Source organism: Nestor notabilis, unplaced genomic scaffold, assembly GCF_000696875.1.
Source record: "Nestor notabilis isolate BGI_N333 unplaced genomic scaffold, ASM69687v1 scaffold140, whole genome shotgun sequence".
Taxonomy (NCBI): Eukaryota; Metazoa; Chordata; class Aves; order Psittaciformes; family Psittacidae; genus Nestor; species Nestor notabilis.
This window is the reverse complement of record NW_009911411.1, coordinates 144,861-172,785: the sequence shown is the minus strand read 5'-3', so window position 1 is coordinate 172,785 and position 27,925 is coordinate 144,861. Positions and strand designations below refer to the sequence as shown.

Below are 27,925 nucleotides of genomic sequence, written 5' to 3'. Positions count from 1 at the left end.
GAAGAAAACTTAACTGTAATTACTTAAAGCATGTTAAACTTTTCCATCAAAGATTGACAAAGGGTGCAGGTAACAGACTACACAAACTCCCTGGCACTTGGCTTGCTCTATATGGTGACTTTATGAGGTGAGAAGTCATTCTGAAGCTCTTCTGTGCTATTTATAAGTATGTTGTGATGATTACTGCCCAAGTCATTCTTGCAGTAATATGCTTCTGTGGGTTCTAGAACATCTATTCTTAACAGATTGCTTGTACCTTTTCACAAAGCCTCGACCTCTTCTTTTGCCTACAGAAAATAGCAGCATTTGTCCGGATCTCCGGGCTGACGGATTCATTTTTGGATGGCTCTTTCATCTTGCTGGGGAGCAGGAATATCTGGAAAATGGGATAAGGTCATTCTCTGTTATTGAGCAAGGATTACCAGAAGCAGTTGTATCAGAATCTAAATGTTTCTGGGAGATTGCCAGAATTCAATAGCCATCCACTACCTCTTTTCCAGTCCAAATGGATAACAAGGTATGGGTTTCCATATGGTAGTGAAACAGTACTTGAAAGTACTTGGAAAGTTCTGAGAAGCACCCATACCAACTAATGAAGAGGCCATTAGAAAGAAGATTTTGAAAGACCTCAAACAGCAACAGAATATGATAGCAATGAAAAATGCAGCACTGTCCTTTAAACCACCCGTTCTCTTGGTCAGGTATTTCATATATGCATTTTTCTTATGGTCTCATTTAGTGGCTATAAACTTCAGGACTGTAGAATTTTGCTATGATGTAGCATAATTACTTGGTCTTAACTAAATGTGCCCCTATTAAGTTGAATTTATGCTAATTCTGTCCCAGTTAAACAGCAGACAGTGTTATTGGCTGCACCACTAAATTGCTTTCCTAGGAGACATTCCATTAAATAAGCCATGCACCCAAAGTGGAATATAATGAATTACATTTTTACTTAAGCTTAATATGTTTTACATCTGTAATCAGGATAGAATCATGTGCACTGTGGATGACAAAAGACTTCTTGGGTCCTCAGTGAGCTTGGAACATACCATGTGATTTGTGCAGATAACTTAAACAGCCTAGGCTATTTCTTCCATTTGTGTTGGAAGGTGATTCCACAGCCTAACATGATTTTTCTATTATTTAGCTGAAATGTTGCTTTCTCCTGTTTTCATTTTTATCCTCCCAATTCTCCTTGCAGACTGCTTATGTGCCAAACGCATTTGGGCACCAATCCATTCCAATAAACTCCTTTAATTATCTGGATAGTCTCACTAAAACCAGAATGTCTGGGTGAATGTGACTGTAAAATTTGCCCTTTTGTTCATTAAGGATTTGAGGTGCTTGTTCCCTCCAGGTTATGTGTTCCCTCTGTTCAGTAACAGCTCTTCAGGCCAGTTGGATCCAGGAGGAGCATTGTCCTCTACTCTTACTTCAGGTATTGGCAGAACTCACTGGGAGAAGAAAAAGAAAGCAGAAGGTCCTTTACCAATGTGAAGGCTGCCCTCCAGCATGATGTATTAAGTCTGTGTTCAGTGCCCTGTGAGGTAGATCAGCATCTCAAGTAGCCTGGATGTGAAAAATACTCCATTTCCCAGCAGGTTGATCTTGGTTATAATTCATGTCGTAATAGGGAGAATTGTGATGATGATGCTTTTAGGGACAAAGCTTTAGTTCCTCCAAAGTTCTGTTGACCTGGTTTTGTAAGTTAGCAGCTTACAAATGTGTTTGTATGTTTGAGTGCAGCCTATGCAGTCATGGGGAACGCACAGAGCCAGGAAGGGTGGCTTAGAGACCACAGAGCTGCGGGGCAGAACTCTGCCAGTGGGCAAATAAGTAGTGTTTGCTAATCTGCTTCATATGCCAGAAGAGATGGGGGGGGTGGTACTAGGTTGGCTATCAGGCTATGTAAAGGATTTTGGGTAAGAGATTGATTATCTGTGAAGAAGGATGTAAGTTTTCAAGCCACTTGTACCCTAGTCGCTAAGAAAAAGACATTGCTGTCAGTTACAGCACCAGCACGCGCTTTCTGTTCATGCTCTCTGAAGAGGAGTCAAACAATTCCCAAGGATCCTAGAACTGGGAGCGCAATAGAAAGCCATCGTATGCAATCCATGTCAATTGTAAGCTCGATCCACAAAATATTTCCAGGACTAGCAAGAGACATAGTGATGCTTAGTTGGTTTCTGGAGTGTGACAGTAGGGATCTTCCCTAGTGAAGCTGAAAGCAGTACAAGCCTGGTAGCAAGAATTCTTAGTAAGCAAAAAGATAAATAAGGAAGATTTCTTCGTATCTCATCTTCCCTCCATAACGTATTTTTATCCTTCATAGCAATTTGGGAAGCTGGCCTTTTGAAAGGCTAGTGTTGGCCTTGAGAGGGGAGTCATACGAGGCAACGCTGAGCTCTAGTGACTGGTGGGTGGCAAGAGAGGATCACAGTGAGTGTGGGCAAGAACAGTGATTCAGGGGCTCTCCTCTCCCGTTTGCCCAAATACGTGCATTTTTGATAGCTGGTATTCTGTAGTTTCCATATTTTCATAAACTGAAACCTGTTCTCTTTAATATTTGTAATGATGCTTATGAACTAGTCTAGCAGGATTCCACAGAATTCAGTCTTCTGAGTGGTTGAACATTTGGTGGGCTCCATTTTCACAGTGTTCCACTTAATTGTTTGTCTGACCTAAACTACAAGTCTTTGCAGTGTGGAAGTATCTTTCTCACATGGTGATCAGGCCATGTGGCAACATACCATATGTATGTTATGCTTAAATAACAAGATGATGCCTGGGAGGGTTCTCTCATTCTCATGTGTTCGGTCTAGATGGCAGAAATGGGATTGCAGAGTTGGGGGGTGGGAAGAGAGATTGTGCACCCATCTTCCTAGGAAGTTTGTGGAGTAACTTTGTGCTGTTAGATACAATACATGGGTGCAGGGACAGCATCTTCCACTGTGGCAGATTGGAGTTCACCCCTACATTAGAGAACACAAATACACATACATGCACCTTTTATTTTTCTGGGCATTTTAAGCATTTGACAAATCATAGCTGGGAATTGGCCATTTTTTTTGTTTATGGCAATGTTTTGTTGTCTTGGGAAGGAAGTTGGCATTTGTTCAGGCTCTGTCTAAACAGAGCACCAAAGTTCAAGCACATCATTATGCTGTCAAGCTCAGGACCTACATTCTTCCACATGCAGTTTGAGATGTCCTCTGCCAGTCATGTTATTAACATCTTTGACTTGGCTCACACCACCACTTAGTGCATTTGCAGACGGGTAGAGAAAATTTGCAGCAAGCTCAGTTTTGGATTTTGAACTCCATTTTACAGTCCTCCAAAACCCCAACTCCAAAACTACCTAGCCTGAGAAGACATACCTTACCACTTTGTGGCAAAGACTAGTGTTGCAGGGCAGGCTTAGAGCAGACATAAGAAGCATGTGTGAGCCTGCATTACTCTATCTCGGCACCTTCCATCCATGCAGATGGATACAAGTGTTGGCAAAGAAGAATCTGTGTGGGAAGAAAGGCTGCCTAAGGCAGCATCTGTATCTTCAATATGTTCCCACAGTAATACCACGCTTTCAGCATGAATGCACTCCCACCTATGGCTAAGACTTAAAAGCATCTAAATTGGGCCCCATATATTATATGTGCATATGTGTCTAGGTATGCATCAGTTCCTTCCTGATGATCATTTCTATAATGTGTCCTGTAAGCAAATAGCTTTATCTGGGTGTATTTCCTACATTCAGACTAGAAATCAATGAGTTTCAGTATCCAACAGTACAGCCTGGCATTAGTTGTCGTAAAAAAGAAGCAACTCTGCCCAATAATCACTTTTAAGATGATTCCAGGTTAGTTATACTATTGCACATATGGCAGGGAAAGTGGTATTATAAATAAGGCCTGTTGCAGATATGTAGCCACAAAATGATGCTCCTTTTCTCATAGAAGATGAACTCTGTTCTTCTTGGTGGCAGTTACGACTAGGGAGAAGGGAATGCTTCAGAACTTGCCTCGTATATGACTTGGGACGTGGAGCCAGCTCTAAAGTACAATAGGTGTTGTCTTGACCTTGTCTAGTGGAGGATAGATGAGTCCCTGTGCAGATATAAATGGATGAGAGATGGATTTTAAACAGAGAAAGAGGGAATTTTGCTTAGGAGCGTTAGATCTCTTCCCCAGTCCCTTACAGAGAATGTGAAGCTTGTTCTATTTTGTTATAATTTCTCCAATTTTTATGCATTTTTGCCAATTTGCTTCTGTTGAATACAGTTGCTGAAGGCCCATTATAGGTTGCTAAGGCTTATTTCTAAAGTCAAGTGAATGGAAATAAAAGGCTGATAAATTAGTCACCCTGGGAGATGGATTCCCTACCTCCCAATGTCCACCAGTCCTAGCCAGATGCTAATCTGAGATGGTTTAGAGATCATGCTGAGACCAGTGCAGATTATAGTGACCTTTGCTGGGGACAGGTTCGGACCTATTGATCTCATGGTCCCATCTGAACTGAAAGGGTCAGAACCTTCATGTCAAATTACTAAGACTGAAGCAAGTGAAATGAGCTTATTGAAGCTGTCATAATACATTAAAAAAGAAAAATAAGTAAAAAGTTTATTTGAAATTGCACTCTTTTTCTCAAGCTAGAGAGTAAAATTTGGACACTGTTCTCTAACAGAGATGGACAATTATCCTTTGGCCACTGCAATATTGGCCATAGCTGGACAATAATAGTAGCTGCAAGAGGAGATGCTCACATCATTCAACTGCCAGGAACAATCTCAGTTCAGATGAGGACAAGCAAAGAAGAACTCTTATGACAAGCTATATCTTTTTATTCCTGTTAAAAGCATAAAGATAAAACCTAGTTCTGAGGCCTATTCCCTGGAGTTTTCCTGCAGCGTGGTTGCTTATAATGCAACAAAGCCTTTACAAAGTGGATCATGTGTAACTTTGAGCTCATCCACATATAAGCTGGATGAGCCAAAATTTGGTTGGAATAAATTACTGCTATTAATTGTACTCAGTGGAGCTAAGCTTGTTTACCCTTATTTTGCCAGATGTATTACAGCAGTTGCAGCAGAAAATGTTAGCAATTAGGGCAGTGCTTTAAAATATGCTTTTATTCACCATCTTACCCAGTGAATATCTGTGCTGTGGGTACTTAGTTAGTAATGTGGTTTTCCTTCATTTTTTACTCCTGTTTCTGTGATGATGGGTGAGAAGCTGCACAATTCTGGTGTCTATATAATGTGTATATTTGCTAGTGAGCATCAGATTTTGGAGTTTCTGGCTCAGCAGCAAGTCTGCTGCACTCGGGGAGAGGTTTCCGAGCATGAAAGCAAGGGAATCAACCAAAGCGAAGTGCCCCCTGGTATGTCTGTTAATATGACCTTTATGATGTGACTTCTGAGCTCCCTGTCACATTTACAAAGCCACGTTACTGAGTTCCAGACCAGCTCCTATTTGAACGGAACTGTTTGGCTATTGCAGATACCTCTGGTGACAGCAGTATGATAAGCGTGTCTACCAGGCACCTGAGATGATAAATACCCTCATCACTGGGGAAAAATCCATGAGTGCTACTGGTTATAAGCAGTATAACAGAATCTTTCATGGTGGTGGTTTGCATTTCCTGTTTTGCCAAACTGCTGGGAACTACCAAAAATAATACCACACGATGTGCCTGAAATAGCATCATTTATTTCACTGCTCTGACACATCTGAGGCTGTACAGAAAGAACTGATCCGTGAATTCCTTTCCTTTCCTGAGCAACTCTTAACAGCTTTCTCACAGTAAAAATGGCTGTAAAATCCTTTTTGGATTAGAGTGCTCTGGACACGTCTGAAAAATGCCTCGTTTTCATTTAGTACGTAAGTGAAGGCAGAGGCACAGCAAACTGGCAGATGAACACTGTAAAAGCCCACAGGATGGGTTCTGTATTGACAGAAACAAGCATCTCTGTTCCCATCATCGGCTGTGAACAGCTGTTTAGCAAGTTGTGAATCCTGATCAATGCCATCTTCCTCACTCCAAAGAGTAAAATAGCAGCAAACCCCTTTCCTTTCTGAGCTCTGTGTGCGCTGTGATCCTCACTGCCCAGCCCCAGGTTCTTTCTGTTACTGGGAGGATTGAGACAGGTACTTCTCTTTGCTAATACTTTTCTTAGAGTACAAGATTGTTTCTTTTTTAACAGCAAATAATTACTTGGCTTTCAACTAGAAGTCAAGCAGAATTCATAACCAACCAGTGTGATCATTTTGTGTGGCAGCACTTTGCAGGGAGTATTCTGCAACCAAATTAGTCAGTTGTCAAGCTCCCTGGATCTCTTGCCAAACAGTATGGGGAACAACCTTTTTAATTAGCTTCTCCCTGAGTAGGTCTTCTTTGATTAGTCTTATCTGAACATCACATTTGAGAAAGAAAAATCTATTTAGAAAGGGTCAAGAGTATACTATAAAATTCATAACTGTCCCTTGCATCCTTGTGGGAGTTCAGCTCACAGAAGGCCAGTATGAACCCAGATGATGTAGTAGCAGCGAGAGTGCAGAAGGCATGGTGGGAGTCTTGATATTGATGAGGTTAATTTGTTATGTGCTATGGGACAACAAGAGAAAGAAATCATGCTGACCTAGCTAAGGCAGTACTTCTACGTACGTGTGTTTGTGTGGCAGGGGACAGTAGTGGGAGGAAAGCTGAGGAGGAAGCAGGAATAAGTAAAACAAGATTGATTTATCGGCTCTGAATTGTTCATCTGCATTCCATTCTTCACTGTGCTGCAGGGGAGGAGAGCAGCTCTGGCACTGTGGTTGGGGAACAGAGCAAGAGAGGGGGAGGAAGGTGATATCTATCACAGGCACCAAAAGTGTTTCATTTTCCAGAGGCTCTGATTAAACAAATGTTGCTGCTGCCTGGCAGTTTCTTGGGACAGAATTAATCAGGAGGTGATTCGTCTCCTGCAATGAGCAGGGTGGCTGGCTGGCACGGTCCTTCTGAGTTCCTCAAACTTCCTTCAGTGCCCAAAGTCGTGCCACCAGCTTCGCTAAGAATAGGGATTTGCAATTGATGGGCTCAGGTGGGGTGAATGTCAGCCACAAATAGTGATGTATGACTGTTGTTGATGGAGTCTTGGTAATTACGAGGGAGAAGGTCAAATGGAGCAACGCATGGGACTGATGTGAGGACTGCTCTTGTGCAGAGCTGAGTGGTGCTGAAAGGGATTAGGCTCTGCCCCACATGTGAATGGGGAGACAATTTCCCTGCTGATGGCACTTCGTGTAAATGGGAGCTGAAGGGGCAAAGAGAGAAGAATCTTGCCCTTAAAAACAGCGCATGGTGTCTGCGCATGAGTGCGGTAGGAACTGGGTAACCAGCACAGATGTCCCAGTAGTGTATGTAGGTGAGGTTGTCGGTGTTCCACCTCTTTGCCTAATTGAGGTTTAGCTGTATTTTTAATCACTTTTAAACTGTAATTATGCCCATTAGTGACCTTTTCAGCTCACCCTTGTGCAACTGTAAGGGTCTCGGTCCCAGCGCAGCAGAGTGCAGGTTGCCCCAGCAGTTGGGGAAGCTCCAGCACAGATGAGGATGGAAGCTCCTCTTCAATGTGGTGGGTTTTGAACTTCCTAAGCATACGGAACAGGAGTCATGTGAAATGGCTACTGTGTCCTGCAAGGTATAAAACTGTCTATATTGACTTTCGTTCTCATGATACAGAGTGGCTGAATGGGCCCCATGGCAGTGGTGCAGGTATAGGTCAGCAGGCAGATCCCATAATCACAGCCTGGTTTGGGTTGGAAGTGACCTTAAAGCTCCTCCAGTTCCAACCCCTGCCACGGGCAGGGACACCTTCCACTAGAGCAGGTTGCTCCAAGCCCCTGTGTCCAACCTGGCCTTGAACACTGCCAGGGATGGGGCAGCCACAGCTTCTCTGGGCAAACCCATAGGGCACAGCTGCAAATATGGAGAGAAATGTCCTTGCACTGAACAGATTTCCCTCTCGGCTCTACTGAGGCACATTTGCATTGTACTCAGAAGTCTAAAGTAAGAAGTGGTCTCAGCTGGGCAAATCTTTGAGCATCTCAGGAGTGGAAAAGCTTTTCCTCTTCTTGCTTTTGATAAGATGGAAGCTGGAGATTTAACATCTGCTCCTTCCAGTGAGTGAATTTAGTAAGCCTGAAAGAGATGTCTTTAGATATGCATGTTTATCACCTCTTTGAAATGGAAAGCTGTCTGTCCTGTCTAGCATTTTCCATCCAGTGGAGCCTGAAACTTGTTCTACTCCACCAAGGGGAGGTAAAATGAAGAGGGTAAATTTGCAGGACACTCTGCTGAGCTTATTTGGTAGGATGAGCAATACTGCACTCCTCTGTATACCACAGAGAACCTCCTTTTCGGACAGGGGGTCCCCAGCAGGGCATCCATGTGTGCGTCAGAGATATTAGTGCTACAGCCACAGTTGTTCTGTACAACCAATGTGTGCACCGAGTGTTGGGTTTTGAACTCAAAAGTGGGCTTCCTGGTGGTTTAGGAGTTAAAAATTAGACATCTTTGCAACACCTACTTGTGCACCAGTGTTTTTCCGTTCCTTCAAGCCAGACTCCCTGTTGCAATGGGGAGCATGCAGTGACCCCTTTGCTCCAGCTGACATCCATCCCTTTTACCCCTCCAACCTTTAGCATCCTTGTGAACAGCAGAAAGTACTTCCTCTCTCTTTTCCCATCTAGGGGAAGGCGTTATCATAGAAGGGTTTGTGTTGAAAGGGACCTTAAAGCTCCTCCAGCTCCAACCCCTGCCCCGGGCAGGGACACCTTCCACTAGAGCAGGTTGCTCCAAGCCCCTGTGTCCAACCTGGCCTTGAACACTGCCAGGGATGGGGCAGCCACAGCTTCTCTGGGCACCCTGTGCCAGCGCCTCAGCACCCTCACAGGAAAGAGCTTCTTCCTTAACATCTAATCTAAATCTTTCCTCTTTCAGTTTGAAACCATTCCCCCTTGTTCCATCACTACATGCCCTTGTAAGAAGTCCCTCTCCAGCTTTTGTGTAGGCCCCTTTTATTGAGGGGACAGAGTATTTATTGGACAGTTGCAATAAAAGAAGTAGCCTGGGAGGAGTGAGGTTGACAGAGGTGCTGGAGGTGCTCCCTGTTACATCTCACATCCTTGGAATGGGAGATTGGGACTGCCAGAGAAGCAGTGAGTAGAAGCTGTTTCAGAGTTGTGGCAGGAGGAGGTTGACCTTCTCTGACTAAGGAGGACTGGTTGTCAGGTGCCCCCTCAGAAATGCTGGCACATTCAGACCCTCACAGTGCTGGGAAGACGTGTATGGAGTGTTCTGCTGCTGTCTGCCCCATTCGGATGTAAACGATCGAGGGGCTGGCAGCATCATCCACATGGGGATGCCACAGCTGCAGCACCCCAACTCTCACAGACTCGCTTCCTGAAGAGGCACCATGTCACAATAATATTCTTCAGCAATAGAACTGTGCTTGTTTTATGTACTCAGAGCCTGAGTCTGACCCAGCAATACCCTCGGCAGGCTGCTTAAATCAGACACGAAGAATGTGGAGGGAAAATGTATGTTAATTTACATCCTCTATATTCCCCACCATAGGCACATCACAATAGGGCTCCTGTTCCCTCTCATCACCTTCCCTTCCCCGAGCGACACAAGGTTCCTCCCTCCTGCCCACAGCCCTTCAGCGAGCTGAGCACAACTCCCACACCAGTCTCCTTGCCAGAGCTTCTGCTGCTGGTGCTGCTTCCATGCGCAGGCTGCTCCGCTTGCTGGATCCGAGGGCTGCTTTTTAAGCTGTCTCTTGAGATATTTTCTTCCTTCCCCCTCTTGCTTCGCTGCATTTGGTTATTGCTCTGTGCTCCCTCCTCGGCACCCAGGTTCCAGTTTGGGGTGGCAAGTGATGCCTAAACACAGAGGGAAGCTGAAAGCACAAGGAGCTTCTTAGTGAGGTGGGAACTTTGCATGATCAGTGGCCTCAGTCCCAGGAAGCACATGCACTTTCCTGCCCTTTGGTGGTCATCCCATGCTCATCTAGTCTGAACTGACACCCGAGGGCATTGTAACTTCACACACGGGTTTGTGTATCAGGGATATGTGTGGTGGGTATCCTCCACCACTGTGGGGACATGCATTACCACCATAAGTCCCTTACCCATAAGCAGATTTTTCTGCTCAGTTCCACCTCTTTTCACTACTCGCTATAATTAGTAATAGGATACACATGAGAGCGTTGTTTGCCATTGGCAGCTCTCTGCTGACTGGTGTGTAAAACCCATTAGAAACTGATTATTTGGATTATTAGGGGTTTTCTCCTAGCCATGCTATATGTGATGCTCTATTGCTAATTTGTTACTGATTCCCTAAGTAGCTCTAGTCTTCAGATGAGGAAATATTCCTGATGCCTTCTTTTACTGATGATCCCCTGTTGTGGCTTCCTTTATTTTACAAAGTAAATCTGGAGGCACAAGCAGGGAAAAAAAAATAAATAAAGGATTAAAATGACAAATTGACCAAAAAGCTTAAAATGACAAATATATGTGGGCTGCAGTCTTCCAAAAACCCGAGAATAAATAAGGCTTCTTTTAAAGTGCTTTGAAGAGGAGGTTGATGATAATGTTTTATCTATTTTTTTCAGTGAGATATCCAACTACTTTAGATAAAGTGCCCTAAAACCCAGCCCATGTTAACAGAAGTATCTCAAAATAGACTTTACTGGGTGATTTTTGTGAACGAGAGCTTGTGTTAATGAAAAGAATCTTGGAAATAAATGGAAGAATGTACCTACCTGTGGTAGATACGTTCCTGTGTTAACAGTCCGGATTGAAGCCTCTTGTGTGCTAGACCTGTACGTGCACATAGAAAGGCTTGCATGCAATAGTCCCTGCTGATTGATGGGGTTTTGCTCTCTCTTGGAATATATTGACACTTGAACAGAGCAGTTATGAGTTTCTTAAGTAGAGTCCGGTGTTCAGTGGGACTTCTCAGGTGTTTCTGTCTAGACATAAATACTTCTTTTCAGTCTTTTGATCTGCTTCTCTCTCCTCAAGTTTTATCCTACTTTGTTGAAAACCAGCCGAAACCAGGACACAAGCAGGGCAGGAAGAGCTTAAATTTTGAGGAACCTGAATTGATTCCCAGCCTCACCGAGCTTCATTACAGTAACACCGGAGATCTCTTCTTGTTATCTCATTTTAGTAGGCACCCTGTGGCAGTGGAAAGCAGTTTGAAATGGGTGTAAACTGGGATCTTTTTTGCTGATAGAGGAAGTGTGTGAACAGGAGGGACGTGGAGCTGCTGGAGCGAGGCCAGAGGAGGCCCCGGAGCTGCTGCGAGGGCTGGAGCAGCTCTGCTCTGGAGCCAGGCTGAGAGAGCTGGGCTGGGGCAGCTGGAGAAGAGAAGGCTCCTGAAGGGGACACCTTAGAGCAGCTCCGGTGCCTAAAGGGGCTCCAGGAAACCTGGAGAGGGGCTTTGGACAAGGGCAATTTCACTTTAATTCAGTAACATTCTAATGTGTAGCAGATATGTGCCCCACTTGAATGTTGATGCAGGACTCGGATACAGCGATGTTGATCCGGACTGGATCAGGAAAGCAGGTCGTTATTTTTACCTGTACAAAAGATCATGGTAATTGGCTGACCCCTGCTCTCCATCAGCTGTCTCTCCAGCAACCATCACTTCTGTCTGCTCGGTAGGTAATGGCTGTGGGTTCCAGCACCAGCTCTGCTAATGTCGTGTTTCGTTTGGCAAAAGATTAACGGTGTGCAAGAGAAGCTGCAGAGCCTTTGTGCAGAGCTAAGGGTGTCAAAAGCCACAGGTCAGTCAGCTTTGGGCTCACGTTGCTTTGCTGGGTTCTTTGTTTATGTATTTAAAGCTCAACCTGAGCATTTTGTGCTCCTGTAAATCTCTGGAACCCACCAAACAAGGCACAGCACGATGCGTTCTGAGTCACGATCCTCCCCCGGAGGCGACGGGACCGAGGAGGCAGAAGGTATGAGCAAATTTGGACCGAGCCCCCTGCAGATGTGAGTGCCAAGGGTAGGTGAAATAGCAGGAGGTATTTCTCCTCCTCGTGCCATCTCTCCTGGCTCCCTCCTCCACTGAAACCGGCACTCGCAGCCCCTTGCCACCGGGCCCCTGGGCACTTCGCCCAGTTCACAGCTGCCATGGGGAGCTGCTATTTTTCTCTTCTCCTACTATAATAGCATCCTTATGAGGCTTCCCCCAGCCTGTCTATACTCTGCAATGGAAAGCTACATGTTTCCGTGTGTGGCTTATGCTGTGATGTTTGGGTTCATTTAGGATGCTTCTGCGAGCGCATCTTAGCTCCAGAAAGGAAAAAAAAAAGGAATTGTGGAAATTAAAAAGGGAAGAAAAGCAAGGAAAAATAAGGGAAGCCCTAGTTTGCAGCAGGAGTTAGGCAGAAGAAGATAAAAACAAGTGGTTTTGTGTGAGAAAATGGCTCTTGCTGAACTGGCTGTGGTGATGTGGGTCAGTGACAGTGCAGGCATCTGCCTTCTGCTGGGCAGACTTGGGAGTGCTCAGAAAACACTGGGAAATCTCAGTTTTTCAGTGGAAAGGGTGGTCTGCTTCGAGGGTAGTGGATAAGGGTAGTCTACTTAGAGAAACTGCCAGAGACGGCTGCCTGTTCTCAACAGTCCTTGGACTTGCTGCATTCTTGATGCAAGAGGGAGTATGGGGGTTTCTGCCAGTCTGGTGTTTAAATATTTAGTGTATTTTATTTTGCAGAAAGTACCTGCTCTGTCTCGGTGCCAGGTTCATGCAGGTTTACACCCTTCACCCTAAAAATCAGGCAGAATTTTATTCCAGATGCCTTTTACACAAGTTAGGCCATCATCAGTTTTTGCTCCCTTAAACTTTATTCCCTTCCTTTTAGTTTACAGCCCAAATGATACCAGTCCTCTCCCACCTCCTGTGCCTTGTCTCTACCCAGTGGATTCCTCTTAGCTCTGCCACACTGAATGTGCAGACACTTCACACACAGAAACACAGGTTGCATCATTCCCATCAATCTTCCCCTAACAGGAACTTCTTCACCTTTCTGTCTGACTTCCAATAAGATGAAATAGTAGATTTTTACAGAAACTTTTGCTTTCATTGCCTCACACGCTCTTCATGCACCCTCCTTACACAGCACAGAAGATTCAAAAGGAGGAATAGCATCCTTATAGCTTTAGCCTCAGTTCTACACTTGTTAGCAACATGTGAAACAGGTTTCTGGACGCACTATGTCTGTGCCCCTGGACCATGTCGTGTTCACTCTGCCATGACATCTCCCGTTTGGCTTCTTCGTGGACCTGAGCAAATCCTTTGTGTAATCCAAAGCAAATCCTTTGTGTAATTACATCAAAGGCAAACAGGGAATTTCAGAATGAGTCTGGTTCTTGTGTTGACTGTTGCAGTCTGGAGTGCACCGAATTCGACTCTGACCTTTCAAAGGAAAACAAATCGCTTGCATTTCGTTCTAAATATATCTCCTGCTCCACAACACAAAGTATGTCGTTACAGAGTTGCAGGAAAGGAAGAGTCTGCTGGCTGATTAGGCATGTAGATTAATGACAATATGGAAAAAGTGCACTGATTTATGACAGTGGGGAAAGAAGTGCAGTGATAGCAGTCAAGTTCTTAGAAACAGGGTCTTTCATTACTGGAAGATTGTGAGCCTTTCTCTATCCATAACTCACTAGTTGGTTGCTGGAAATAGCACTATTTAAAGACATTATTTACCCTTCTAGGCAGGATCAATGTGTTTCTAGAGATGTGTGTGTTTCTGTGTATGTCACTGATAGTTTCTAATCAATAGCGAGAAGTAAACTTGAAGCCAAATACTGAAACCTTAATCCTTCTGTGAAAAATGTCCTTTGGCTCTGATTTAATATGAGTAAAAGGAAAAGGGGAAAGAACCAAAACTGAGAATATGGTATTGACATAGTATTCACTGGAGGGGAAAAACATATGATTTTTCAGGTACTTCCTATATGTGTAGTGAAGGGGATGGAGCAATGGAACAAGGCTACACACATCTGATGGTCACCTATGTGTCTTTAGTTAAGGTTTCATGTAGCTGTAGGTGGCTTGCCCTGTGCTCGTGGGAGTGTATCCTGTTTCAAAGGATTGGGTAACCTAATTTAAGTAGTTTGTTCCATTCCTAATTTCCCTGGCTACCAGATCAGGTTTGTAATCAAAGTGAGGCTGTCGAATGTGTTTGAATTGTTGATGTTAGTATCAGGTGTCAGGTAAATCACTGCTTTCTATCCTGGGGAGTTTGTTTTCCTGTACTATGGATAGATCCCAAAAAAGCTTCCCTTTGATTTGGAGGAGGAAAGATTGCTCCTTTGCAGTGATGAAAAATACAGGTCTCTGAAGCCATAAACCATTCCACTGCAGTTTTTAGCACGAGGTATGGCAAAGCATGTCATCTCTGCTTTTTCCTCTTCGAAGAATAGTCTAGTTGAATTCTTTATATCCTTGGTTACGTGCAACAACTCAAGGGGAAAAATAATACGTTTTGTACTTATTTACATGCCCAGCACAGTGATGCTGTAACTACCTGAGGCAGAGATCTCATTGGATTAGACTGCACAAATGGAGGATGTTGCAAAGGATTGACTCAGTCATTTCAGAACCTTTTGTAAATGGCAATAAAACATCTTTTTCTTGGACATAGACATTTTGTGTGTGGTTGGCAGTTCCAGGCAGATCTTGGGTTTTAATGGTCCTGACAGCACTTACTACAATCTGTCAAGTCAGTAATTTGTGAGCTCTGGGTTTACAGGATAGTTTTCATAGCTAGCATCTAACAAGTCATAATGGATTTAATCTTTTCTTTGTTTCGTGTATTTCTGTGGATCATTCAGTAGATTTATGCAGCTATTTTTATTCTTGAGGCACTGCCTGGGCTCTCTGATATCAATGCAAGTATCACTTGAACCGCTTATTAATACGAGATGTGCTGAAAAGTTGGTGTTCTGTAGGCATGTTTTTCAGCTCACTGCTTTCTTCAGTGACATGAATGTGAAAACAAGGTTTACCTAAAAATTATTACAGCTTGTTCTTTATAAATTATGATGCATAATAACCCATAGGTTCATTCAGAGGCATAGCACACCTGCACACTGCCTTTCTGCACGGGTCCTAGGTGTTCAGGCCTATCATTTACCTTAACTGAAAGAAGGGCATGCAAATAATGGGATTGAATGAAACAGTCCCACAGCAGCGTACTGAACATTTGGTTCATGTGATCATCAGGAAAGCCTAAGTGCGACCTAGTTCTCTAATTCAAAGGACTGATGTCCAAAGGACTGAATCCAGACCCACATTTTCAGTCTTTCTGGTCATTCTTGTTAGGTAGAAACTTTGCTTTTTTTAATACAATGTAATGTCAGTACAAAGATAGCACTGAAGTGATAAATGCCATTTAGCTAACGTCCAGAAAAACAAAAGCTGAAGCTTATAAGTTCTACTTATCCTTTTCTTTTCCTTTGTTCATGTAACAGAAAAAATGCGAGGTGATGTTTTCAGCAGCCAACCAAAGAGTTTTAATGTTGGAGTGCTGCCCCAGCTTTTGGAGTGGCTGGGGAAGCACAGAAGTCTTAGCAAAGCTGGGCAAAATTACAGGGCTCTTGCATCTACAGAGTTTAATCAATGAACATTTTTCATAGAAAATCTCCTTCTCTGTGAAAACTGTGCATGGGAAAAACTGAAATAGTTGGTTTCTCAGGTTCTGAACAGAAACACGTTTTTGGGGTACTGTAAGAATGTTGAAATCGGTTCATTCCTAAATAATTTATTCCATAGAAGCTTTCATTATTTCAACTTCTGTTCATATCAGGGAAAAAGTAAATATCAAACCAATTACTTAGGATGAAAGTCTGTTTCACCAGGTGAAGTTCTTTATCGAAGTAAAACCAGCTGTCATTGAGAATAGCAACAGTGGTTTATGAAACTCCCTGAATCCACTTTTACTCTCCATTTTTGCCTACAACCTCCACTGTGTCCAACCAGAGCAATACCTTACTCTCAGCCCACAGCCCTGGGCAGCTCACCAACATTCCACAGCATTCCCTACATCCAGTCTCAGGGGTCGTACATCTCTTTTATTCATATGCCTGTTGGAATTAAGGAAAGAAGCAGGTGATAGAGCTGCAGAATATGCTTCTCAAAACAAGTGGAGAGTGGTAGAACTCTGGCCCAGGTCGCCCAGAGAGGCGGTGGATGCCCCATCTCTGGAGTCATTCAAGGCCAGGCTGGATGTGGTCCTGGGCAACCTGATCTAGTTGAAGATGTCCCTGCTTATTGTAGGGGGGTTGCACTAGATGAGCTTTGAAGGTCCCTTCCAAACCAAACTGTTCCGTGATTGTAGATGTAGTAGATGGACTTCCAAGGTCTGTTTTGTTTGGCAGAAGAAGGCTAGCGAAGAGGAGAGGCATGAAGAGCAGAGGTGGAGAGGCTGTTACCACATTGCCTGGTGCTTCTGTGCTAGCTGGTGTGTTTGTGGTTCAGCTGGCTGAGTAGGGACCTTCATTTCTCTTGGCATTAAAAAGACATGAACCTGGTGCATGGGCTCCCCTTGCACTTAGAGGTGGAGCTGGAGAGTCCCTGGAGTTGACTGGAGACTCTGCTGACTCTGCTCCCTCACTTTTCCTGGTTTTCTGCCCGTTCAAAGAGTCTTTTTTTAATTCATCATTAATACTCAGGACTTGAGTGCTTTGATTTTTACACTTTCCTATGGGAAAAACTGCCTGCTGGAATTTTGTCCTTGCTTTCCTTCTGTAGAACCAGCTGTTTGCCAATATGTTACAGTGAATTTTCATTTAGTGTATGCCATTTCATGTAATTGTGTATTTTAAGGGAAGCAGCGCCCAAATGTGTGATCCTAATCATGGGTAACTCTCATACTATTTTCTTTGAGACTTCACAAGTGTGTTATTTGACATGTTAATTATTACATTGGTATATGACTAAGGACACAAATATCTCCTCATTTCTCCCCCTCCCCTCACTTAACATTTTGTTTGAGAAGATCGGTACATTTTGTCTGTGAAAAGCCCTGGATTAAATGCCACCCACAAATGCTTTTCTGCATGTTTTCTTTTGCCAAAGGAGGTTGTCAGACATTGGGGGATATCATGTAATATTGGCTGACCTGAGACTTCAATTAACAAACAAGGAAGTTTACAAAAACTGTCATATTAACTTTGCACATCATTTTACTGGGGCAGAAACGCTTCGTCACTCAGCACTTATTGCTTGCTTTGCTTACCTCGAGGCATAAAGCACAAACAGGAAAGGAATGTATTCCTCATCTCTGATGCAAACAGTATTCTGCAAACATAAATGTGGGGAAGAGGTTTCTATCCCTCAGTCATTCCTGGTTCAGCCCAATACAACCAAACCAGTGGTATTTGACTTGTGTATCTGGATCAGAATTGTTTTGAACGGAACCCTTGGATTTGAGGGGAGCATCTGGTTTTAACCCTGCAAGAAGCCAGCAGACTGTGTTCACACTGTATTTTACCAAAATGGTTGAAGACGTTATAGACGGTGTTTACGTGTATTTTGATGATGATTTTGGGGGTTGGAACTAGATGATCTTAAGGTCCGTTCCAACCCAAACTATTGTATGATTCTAGGACTCTAAATCCAAATCTCAGATTTGTGAAGGCTTGCTGTTCACTTTCCTTTCTATTACTGTCAATTTTACCCTCCACTTCCTCAGGCCAGTCCTTAAGGAAGGTTTTCGTTCAGCCAGCTGCTTCCCAAGCCATAATTTATAATCTCATTTCCTCCATACTTTACCCTTTCTTTTCCTATTTCTTTTAAACTGACCTCCTAACAAAATCTCATTTCTTCTTATCCTTCAGCTTTCATTTTCTGTTAAAATACAACATCTATCAGAGCCTTTTTTTTTCTTCCCCTTCTAACTTTTCCACCCCTTCATCTATTTTAGTGCTAGCCATCAACCAGATGCCTTTCTCCACGTGCTGATACTCCCCACTGGAACCTCTGTTCCTGCGCTGGTCACTTTTCCTGCTAGGTGCCTTTCTTTTTCTTCTGTCTGCTCCTGTCTGTAAACATTCATTGTCAAATCATCTTCTTGCCCATCCCTTTAGCCGTGTTACCCTTCAGTTTCTGGTAGCCCTTTATCTTTTTCTCAGTCACCTTCAAGCTGCTTTTTGCTCACAGCCAAAGCCTCTGCCGCTGAAACTGGTTTTAACGGAGAAAACAAAGAGTGATGTTAACAAAGGACTGGAGCCCTCGTTGGTATCCAGTGGTTCTCCATCAGGGTCTGTGTATCCAAGGGAAGAATAATCAGTGCAACTAATAGAATTCTGGGAGCTCCTTTGGAAAGGGCCAAGTCAAGCTGTGGCCACAGGCCCTTCCTGCAGAGGTGGAGTAGCCCAGGGCTGTCATGTAACAGTGCAGCAGTTAGTGGTCCATTTCCACTGAACACAGTTTGCATCCAATAGCAGGATGGGCCAGGAATCTTTCACAGGGAACTGAACTTTCCTGCATCAGCCTCTTGGGTATAGTCACTCCTCAGACCCCTTCCTTGCTTTTTCTCAGCCTCCCTCTCAGATGTTTAATGGTGCTCACCAGTCTCATTCTCATGACTCCAGGGCTCTTACTCCTCCCTTCTTACAGGAATATAACGGATCCTCTATCCTATCTCTCATAGGCCTGGATTAACAAGTCTCAGCCCATCAGTTCCCAGGAACTGTGTGATTTTGATCTGGTTTCCCACATCTGTGATCCATTAGTCAAGGAAACATAAAAAGCTGAAAAAATCAAGAACTTCTCTGACATGTAAAACAACTATGTGTTTCACTTCATCTTCAGCTATTTCTTTCTTCATCACTTGACCTTCTGCACCTCAGGATGCAGTGAAGGGTCAGGCTCCTTCAGGTCCCTTCCCTCTTTTCCTCACCAGAGGGCAGGCAATTTATGGGTCCTGGAGCTCTCAACAAGGTCTTACATTGAAGAGATCTATTACTATAGCATCTGCTATAGACGTTTTAAACACCTTGTGTGGAACTGCTGCCACATCTCAGCTCCATCATCGCATCTGCTGGGTGTGCTCATTTGTTCAGGCTAGGTATTGCTGCAGCGTGATAGTCACTGCTGAACTGGATAGTGATATTGGTACCAATACCATGTGGAAACACAGCTCAATTAAAACCATTGCAGTGGTTCAAGTACCTTCTCTTCAGACTGAAAGATACCTTGGTTCATATTAAGATAATAATGTATATTAATATAATTAATATCATATATCATATCATAAAAAATGTAATCACAAGCAAGAGGGTTTTTTGAGGAGAGAAAGAGAAAGAAAAGGAATAAATAAAGACAGACAAAGCCTCAGCAACACAGACTTTTTTTCGATATGGGTTTTAAATTCTGCAGAAAATTAATACATAAAATATATCAGAGCTTATAACTGCTAAATCCTCTGACAGCTGCTTTCTCATCCTGCTGCCTGAAAATGAATCAACTTAATTATTCCTGTGGCTATGTGCATCCAGATGGCTTAGAGCTGCCTCTTTAGCACTGACTACAGTAACTGTCCGTGTGCTCTGGAATGGTTCAGAGGATTGAAAACCGGGATTTGGGGGGTTTTTGTTTGTTTGTTTGTTGGTTTGTGGTTTGGTTTTTTGGGGTTGATTTTTTTTTTTTGTTTGGTTTTTGGGTTTTTTTGGGGGGGAATTCCAGAGTACACAGACTGTGACAGAAGAAATGGTCTGGGATTTTGGAATCTCTTGTCAATGGTTAGGTCATGGTAGCACTGAGTTTCCATTTGCTTGTGTAGGATAGCATGTTTGCATTAATACTCTGAATTCATGTGGAGTGGAAGCGTGGTACAGGCTGTGGCTGAGAGACTAGTGCAGTGAATTCATAGACTGCAATATGTGAAGGTGGGGGGTGGAAGCACAGCGTTGTATTATCTGCCAAGGACATTGAGGTCTCTCAGGATGGCTCTTGTGAGTACTCTGAAAATATAATCATTGATCTAGTTAAGACAATTTATCCTTTGGAACAGTCTAAAACATTGTCTTGAGTTACCTGGTGCGCACACTAACCATGTAAAGTTTTCATTAAAGGACTTGACAGGTTGCTTGTGAACTGAAGTAATTTCCTTTCCCTTCAGAATTAGATTTTCTTTATGGCCTCCTTTGTCAGTACATGCTGTTCATTAAGAATGATTTGGCCATTTCATTCTACAACCTTATTTTTGCCTGCTCTGTGGATTTAACTGAAGGAAATCCCTTTGTGAATGAAATGATCAAGCTGCATCTCAATCACCAAATGATTTCTCCTTCGTTTTCCTTCACTTTTTTTACCCTGTATAAACCAAGCTGCTTCTTTTCGGGAACGTTTAGATAGGAAGGAAACCAGGTGTGAATTCTTGGCAACCAATTTGCAAGGAGATGTCTTTCCTCCAGTTTTCTCTTTGGTTTTTGAATGGTCTCGTGGAAAATCTAGGGAATGAAGCCTTCAAACTTCTCGTGATCTCAGATGCTTCAAGTCTGGTTGTAGAGTGGGTCTCTGGATATAGTGTAGTCTAGTGGCTGCTCTTTTATCATATGGTGCAATGAGGTGGGGGAATCGTGCCAAATTAAGAAAGCATTGGACTAAGCACGTCATTGTAATGTGGGCTCAGGTTTTATACCTAAGTCTCGTCTGTGCAGGAGAGAGGTGGACTGTCAAGATTAACGGCAATCAGCGTAACATACAGACACACACAACACCCTGAGGTAGTCACCATGGAGCACCCAGTGTAATGTGTGTCCCAGGACACTAGAGGTACAGCTTAGTGGCTTCTGCAGTGGTCTCTGGATGTGTTCTTGCTGCTGTGAGAGGGGCATTACGTGTTGAAGGGTTCATCTCCTGCCTGGTGCTCCACAGATGGGTGGTTGTGAACATCCAGCCTCTCAGGCTGTTCTGGGGGAGGTTTCTGAGAAGGTTGGTGCTGGAAGTTTGTAGAAAGAGTTTGTCTGATGAGCGGAAGGCTCAGACTTCTCCAGTCAGTGCCAAAGACAAACGCTGCTTTGGTGTGGGGTGAGGAGAGAGGTTTGTGCTTCCCATCGTTGCAAACAAGCTGCTAGGATGCAGTCAGTGGGAAGGTTGCTGTGAAGCTGGACTCCAGTAAACTCCTTTCTGACATTGACAACTTCTCTTTCTTCATTTTGTCCCCTTGTTGTAGAGCCCAGGTGTCTAGTCCTCTGCTCCATCCTGAAAGGAAGAGACTTTATTTGCATAGGGAAAAGTTGTCATGGCAAGACAGAGAACGAGGATGAAAGAGGGGACAGATGAGGTCAAATGAGCTAAACACAAAGCTAGACTAAAACAGCTTAACAAAGTACATAATTTAATCTGATGGTGACGCTGACCGTAGAAATACAAGACACATTAGATGGATGCAGAATACAGGGAATAAAGTCCTATGTGATTAAATGAAAAAGAAGTAGTATCTTTTTTCTTCTACTATCTGTCTCCTTCTGTGTATTTAACTGTCTTAGTCGTAATGCAGAACTTGGGATTCTCTCACCGTACAAGAGGTCGTCAGATGAAAAGGGCATAATTTAAAGCAAATGTGCCCTCAGAAACGCTCATTTCTCAGTAAGAGTAGCAAAGCATAATGTAATTAAAACAACTGTCTACAGCGTTTATGTACAATTACACTGAGTAGAGAATACCTTTAATTTCATTGTAAGGTCAGACACACGGGGAGGAAGGGTTGATGCTGTCTCTCAGACGGCTGTAATCACAGGCTGGCAACTCAACTTTGGAAATTAAATAGATTAGAACTTCTTGGCAGTGATTCCTACAAGCTCAGGAGACTCAGTGCAATCAGCAGCTTTGACATTTTGGCCAGCTAGTTAAATAGTGTTGGCTATAAACATTATAGGGCAAGTGATGTGATCACCCCCTTATGTGCTGGGCCTGGGGCATGCTCTTTCTGCCTTCTCTCTCGGGCGCAAGGGGAGTCTCTAAACCAAGGAGGTCTTTGATGATAGCCTGTGAATAACCTTCCAGATCACAGCAAGGTAGAGGAATCTGCACTGTTTGAGTGTTAACCACAACAGTGAGTACCAGAGAAGGAAGACAAGTGTTTATACAGGATTTTGCATCTAAGCAGAAATGACAGCACCCAAAGTCTACTGAACCTGAGCCTCCTTTGCATTGCTTAGCCCAGAATGAGCGCTGCTTCCTATGGCTGGTTCAGAGATCAGACTGCAAAGAAGATCCACATGCATGCAACTCCTTAAAATACAGTATTTGTTCGTTTATTTCATGGGAAAACCTGCTCATAGAGACAGTTTCCCCAGGGTGATTGCCTGAATTGGAGAAACTAAATCTGTATGTAAACAGCAAGAAAACCAGCTCTGTACAGATGTTTGGATGAACGCATGGAACCCGAACTGCATACATGCATAAGCAATTGCAGGACTCTATTTGCTTGCAAATCTGGTTTAGTGCTGAAAAAATCAAGGTGATCCTGTAGTGGTAGTTACTATAGGAGTGTAGCATGGTTAGTTTGGCAGTAATACTATGTCTGTCTGTTTGCAATTGCAGTAATTTGTTGCTTTCTAATGGCCAGGCAATTTGATGGCATGAGCGGTGATGGGGCTTACGTATCTGAATTAACCTATCTGGTTTTGTATGGTTCTTTCACATGATACTGCAGAAGTGATGACTGTACTCTGGCTATAAAGCCACATGTACCAAAATACATGTGGCACAACTTCTCAGCAGGCCCAATGTCACATTCTCTATGAAGGTGAGAAGTTGAGCCCAGGCAGAAGTGTTAGGAGGTACCAAGAGCTAAATATGTTTTCAGCGGGCAAGGTGAGTTTCCAGTCTCTCCCCTCTTCTCCATTCCCAATAGTTAATAATAATTAGTCCTAATTAATAATACATAAACATATAAAATATAAATCAGAATTAATTAGCAGCAATAAGTAGTCATTGCTAAGGAGGCAGAGAGAGGAAGACAGAAGGTATTTTTAAACATCCAGCTTGTCACTGGGATTGTCTGCTTCATTTTTTCCCACTATTTCTTCAAGGAAGTTTCCCTCACTACGTTTCCTAAGCCCGTCTAGGTACCAAACCAAGGCCCAGTGCAATCAGTAGGAGTATGCCTTGTTGGGCACTGTCCATTAATGTTCAAGTGTTAGGTGTTTGGCCTTCTGGTTTGTTGTTTCCATTGTGTGACAGCACAGTTGGACTGGAGAGTGCTCTCTGAATGCAGTCAAGGAGGTGTTAATCCCTCTGAGCAGTCAGATGGCAGTCAGAAGTTGGTTTCAGGTGGGGAAGTAGCTGATTCCCCCTGGCACACCAGCTAAGCAGCTCTTGAGAGGGATTTAGCTGTACATGGCCACCATCTAAACCTAAGCAATTCTGTAAATGAAATTAAGAGCATGCAGGTGTAGAGTGCAGAATTTAACGTTGCTTTTTACCATCAAACTAAGTATTAGAAGACTTCCTCAAATACGTAGCAATGTACCTTTTAGGTGTGTAGGAGTGGATGGAGCAGAGCTCAGCTTTGCTGGGCCAGGTTTGCAAAATACACCAAGAGCAGGATCTTAACTGCAAGGATACGTCTAAAGAAGGGCCCCTGCCAAGTTAGTGTAGGTAGACTGCCTCACCCATCTCTGCTCTGGAGCCAGGCTGAGAGAGCTGGGCTGGGGCAGCTGGAGAAGAGAAGGCTCCTGAAGGGGACACCTTAGAGCAGCTCCAGTGCCTAAAGGGGCTCCAGGAAACCTGGAGAGGGGCTTTGGACAAGGGCCTGTAGGGACAGGACAAGGGGAATGGCTTGAACCTGCCAGAGGGGAGATTGAGATGAGCTCTGAGGCAGAAGCTCTTCCCTGGGAGGGTGCTGAGGTGCTGGCACAGGGTGCCCAGAGAAGCTGTGGCTGCCCCATCCCTGGCAGTGTTCAAGGGCAGGTTGGACACAGGGGTTTGGAGCAACCTGCTCTAGTGGAAGGTGTCCCTGCCCGGGGCAGGGGTTGGGGCTGGAGGAGCTTTAAGGTCCCTTCAACCCAAACCAGGCTGCGATTCCATGATTCTGTGATCCGGGGGATACAAGTGTGGCAGAGACATTCGCTGCCCACCTGAGCCAACTCCTTTGAGAAAAGCATCTTGCTTCTCTTGAAGTCAGGGTGGATGTAGTCCCTGTAGTAAGGAGGGAGAGTATCTTCAGTTCTTCAATTGCTTAGTTTCACCTGCTGGACACAGCTAAACTACATGCTTAGAGTGCATCTGAGCAAGACGTTACCTCTCAGGAAGCAAAAATAGAAGACATAGGCAGTGAGTTTGCAGACTGAGGCTACACATATGAAGCAATGAAATATTCATGTGAAGAGAGAACTTCTCAGAGCGATTAGGGAACCTCTGAGGGGCTGAGCTTCTGTTTTAAGATACTTGGTGAAAATGAAAGAATAAGGGAAAATTAGCAGTTCAGAAAAAGCTTTTGCCCTCTGTGTAGCTGTTAATTTCCATCACACCCGCTTTGATAGTAGGGGGGTGTTACCGTTTCCTACTGGGTTTTAGCTGTTGGGATTTGGGTGGGATGTGCCTTGCTGAGACTGATAAATTGTTTTTTCAGCCAACTTAAGCACAGTATCGTATAAATATTTCAAAGTGTGTGATTTGCACCAGCACCAAGGAGATGAGTCTGGGATTGCAGAGAGACAAACAGTAATCTGTGATACGCATTCCTCTGAGCTAAAGCCAAGCAATTCCCTATAGTTAACTGTGTCTCAGCAATTTTCTCCTGATAAAATAATTAATATGCAGATAGATGGCTGTTGCCGAGACACTCATCATTCCCATTTTCTGGTTTGAATTGTTTATGGCATTGCTTCAAAAGCAATCCTATAATATCCTTGGCAAATTGATGTCTCTCTCTCCCTCTACCCAACTAACGGTCTCTTTTAGCAAGTTCTCTGTCTTTCACTGTATATGGCCATAATGTGTCTGCAGTGTAAGGCTTTCACAGAACCAGAGTGGTGGAGGTTGGAAGGGACCACTGGAGGTCATTTGGTCCAGCTCTAATAGGGTCACCTACAGCAGGTTGCCCAGGGCTGTGTCCAGATGAGTTTTGCATATCTCCAGGGATGGAGACTCCACAACGTCCCTGGGCAACCTGTGCCAGTGGTTGGCCACCCTCACAGTGAAAAAGTATTTCCTGATGTTCAGGGGGAGCCTCCTGGGTTTCAGTGTGTGCCCATCACCTCTGGGCATAAGGAATAGGGGAAGCAGTGGACCACAGTTAGCAGCTTTGTGCTTCTGGTCTGGAGAGCAGCTCTGAGACCCACCAGGAGGGCTGTAAGACCTGACAAACTCTCTGCAGTCTCTCTTGTGGGCAGTTAGACCAGCCCCTGTGGCGTGTGTGCACTGAGCTGGCAGAAGTCAGGATGTCCATGTGTGCTCAGTTGGCTCCTTAGGACTCCACACCTATTTTCTGCTCTTGATGAGAGCAGCATCTCAGCATCGGGTGCAGAAGAGTCACGCTGCTGCTGCCACCATGGGCACACAAACCACAGGCAGAGTGGGACTCACAATCCTGTAACCAGCAGTTGTAATGTAGCTGTTCAGGGAGACAGCCAAGCAATAAATGATACTATCCCCAAAGAGCATAATTGTCTTGTTATAGGGCAGATGAGTTTTTGTGGTAAGCTGTGATGCCCTGTCACAAGTCGGCTTATTTTCTGGTTATGCTACTGAAAAATTGTCTTGAGACCACATAGTACTGATCATCTTCTATACCCAGAAACCTTCCTGGCACCCAGAATAAGTTTTGAAACAAAAACACAGCAAGTGTTAACACAGGATTTCTTTTCCTTGTCAACCACAGGTAATGCAGGTCGTGAAAGAACAGATAATGAGAGCACTCACTACCAAGCCTAGCTCTCTGGACCAGTTCAAGAGCAAGCTTCAGAACCTGAGTTACACAGAAATACTGAAAATACGCCAGTCTGAAAGAATGAACCAGGAAGATTTCCAGTCTCGTCCCATTCTGTAAGTATTGTCTTCTTTCCTCCCTCCTTTTTGTGTGGAAGCATTAACAAATGTGAATGGCACTTGTGAGCTCTTGTGGGGGAACACAAGGGAAAAGCTGTCCAGGGAGCTGTGCTCAATAGCGGTAGCGCAGCATCCGCTTGAAGTGGGTTATCTTGTCTTCTGCTGGGAATCATAACTTCTTCTTTGAGTTCAGTTAAACCAGAGTCAGCAAATCCCTGCAGGGTCTCACGTGGCTTATTTGTATGAAACGTTTCCTGGCGGTGCATGGTTGTGAGCCTGGGTTTGGTGTTGGTAGTGGCTTAAAATACCCCAAAACCACCTCTTCTGTCCAAGGGCTTTAAAAATTCCAAATGCCACTTCTCTGAGTGAGACAGGGAGAAGCCCAGAAGAAGAGGAGCTGATACACACGGGCTCACAAAAGAGTGGTGCTGTGTATGACTGTGTTTATGGTGTTATCATTGGTGTCATTGACAAGCAGTTACTTACTTGTAAATGATAGCGTTCTGGCAGCTAGCCACTGAGATTCTCGTGCCCTTGTGGTTTGCTGCGAAGTATCAAATGCTGATACCACCACCACAGCTCCTTCCTGTTTCTCAGGATGTCCTTTGTTCTGTTGTATGAAAAATGGAGGCTGTACTTTGCTCTGGGACCAGGTCTGAGCTTGTGACTGAACTGGTGACACAGGACAACTGCAGACTCCGTGGTACACAAATGATGTGCAGAGAATAGCAGGAACCTTTTGAGATCAGCAGAGAAGCGATGAGGACTTCAGAACCATCCACTCAAATGTTGTGAAATCCTGACCGTGCTTCAAGTGGAATGGCTCATGATTTTCCAAATCTCCTTTTCTAGGCAAAAGTGCAGAGAAGGGTTTGGACCAGAACATTTCAGGATTCAGAAGTAGAATGCTGATTTGAACATTCACCATTGTTGTTGGTACAGTGTGAGGCATCTCTGCCTATGGCAGTGGTTGGAACTAGACGATCTTAAGGTCCTTTCCAACCCAAATTGTTCTATAATTTGTTTCTATGATTTGTTTCTGAAGGACACAGATACCCAAGTACAAGCTCTGGGGACACATTCCTCCAGGGGCAGCAGGACAACAACAGAAGCATAATCTAAGTAGAGTTATACACTTAAATTTTGATCATACCAATGTGGATCAAAGGGAAGTCCTTCTTTTATGTTTTCAGTGCGTTAGAAGATAGGACCTAATGCCCAATTAAAACTGATGTCGTTCATTGTAATGCACCCATCAAACAGCTACAAATGGCTCCCAGTCAGTTCTGCATCGTTACACTGCTCAGAAATCCCCTGCAAATCCCCTACAACGTTTAGTGGTTCAGAGCTGCTCAGTACTGCTAAGCTTGTCACCAAAGCTTCTCATCTTCCCTGCTTTCCCTATGAGTCTACTGTTTAAGTATCATACAGCTCAAATACGAGTCCCTTGCACCATCAGCTAGCCTCGTGAAACTTGCCCTCTGCAAGCTCTTTATTTCCAGCATCACTCTGGCTGGTTGCTGCCACAGTGCAGTCTCCTTCCCCAGCATGGAGTGAGTGAAACAGCCAACACAAATAGTTAAAAGCAAGTGAAGTGTTACCAGAGACTCATTTCAGATGCAGGACAAAAGGGTAAGCCTAAAGGCTATAAAGGCTAAGTAAATCGATAAGGTGTTTAAGCAATCACGACTGCATTTGCAGAGATCTAACTCTATGCATTTGCATTTTGATTGCACCCATGATCACTTATTCTTGACTGTGAAAAGAAATGGTTCTTTCATTTTCCCCTTTGATTTGATTCCCTGTACTGAACTTTCTCAAATTGCATAGATGGCACAATTGATGGAAGTACAGAATC

General features: G+C 44.0%; 1 protein-coding gene across 1 annotated transcript in view; it reads left to right on the top strand.

Moving 5' to 3' along the window:
- The window catches only part of ELMO1 (engulfment and cell motility 1), a gene marked incomplete at its 5' end in the record, with an annotated part of 160,588 nt that overhangs the window by 106,378 nt on the left and 26,285 nt on the right, over positions 1–27,925 (top strand). The window contains one exon of the mRNA XM_010014528.1: positions 25,901–26,064. Within this exon, the coding sequence (XP_010012830.1) occupies positions 25,901–26,064 (164 nt within the window). The remainder of the gene's footprint in view (positions 1–25,900; positions 26,065–27,925) is intronic.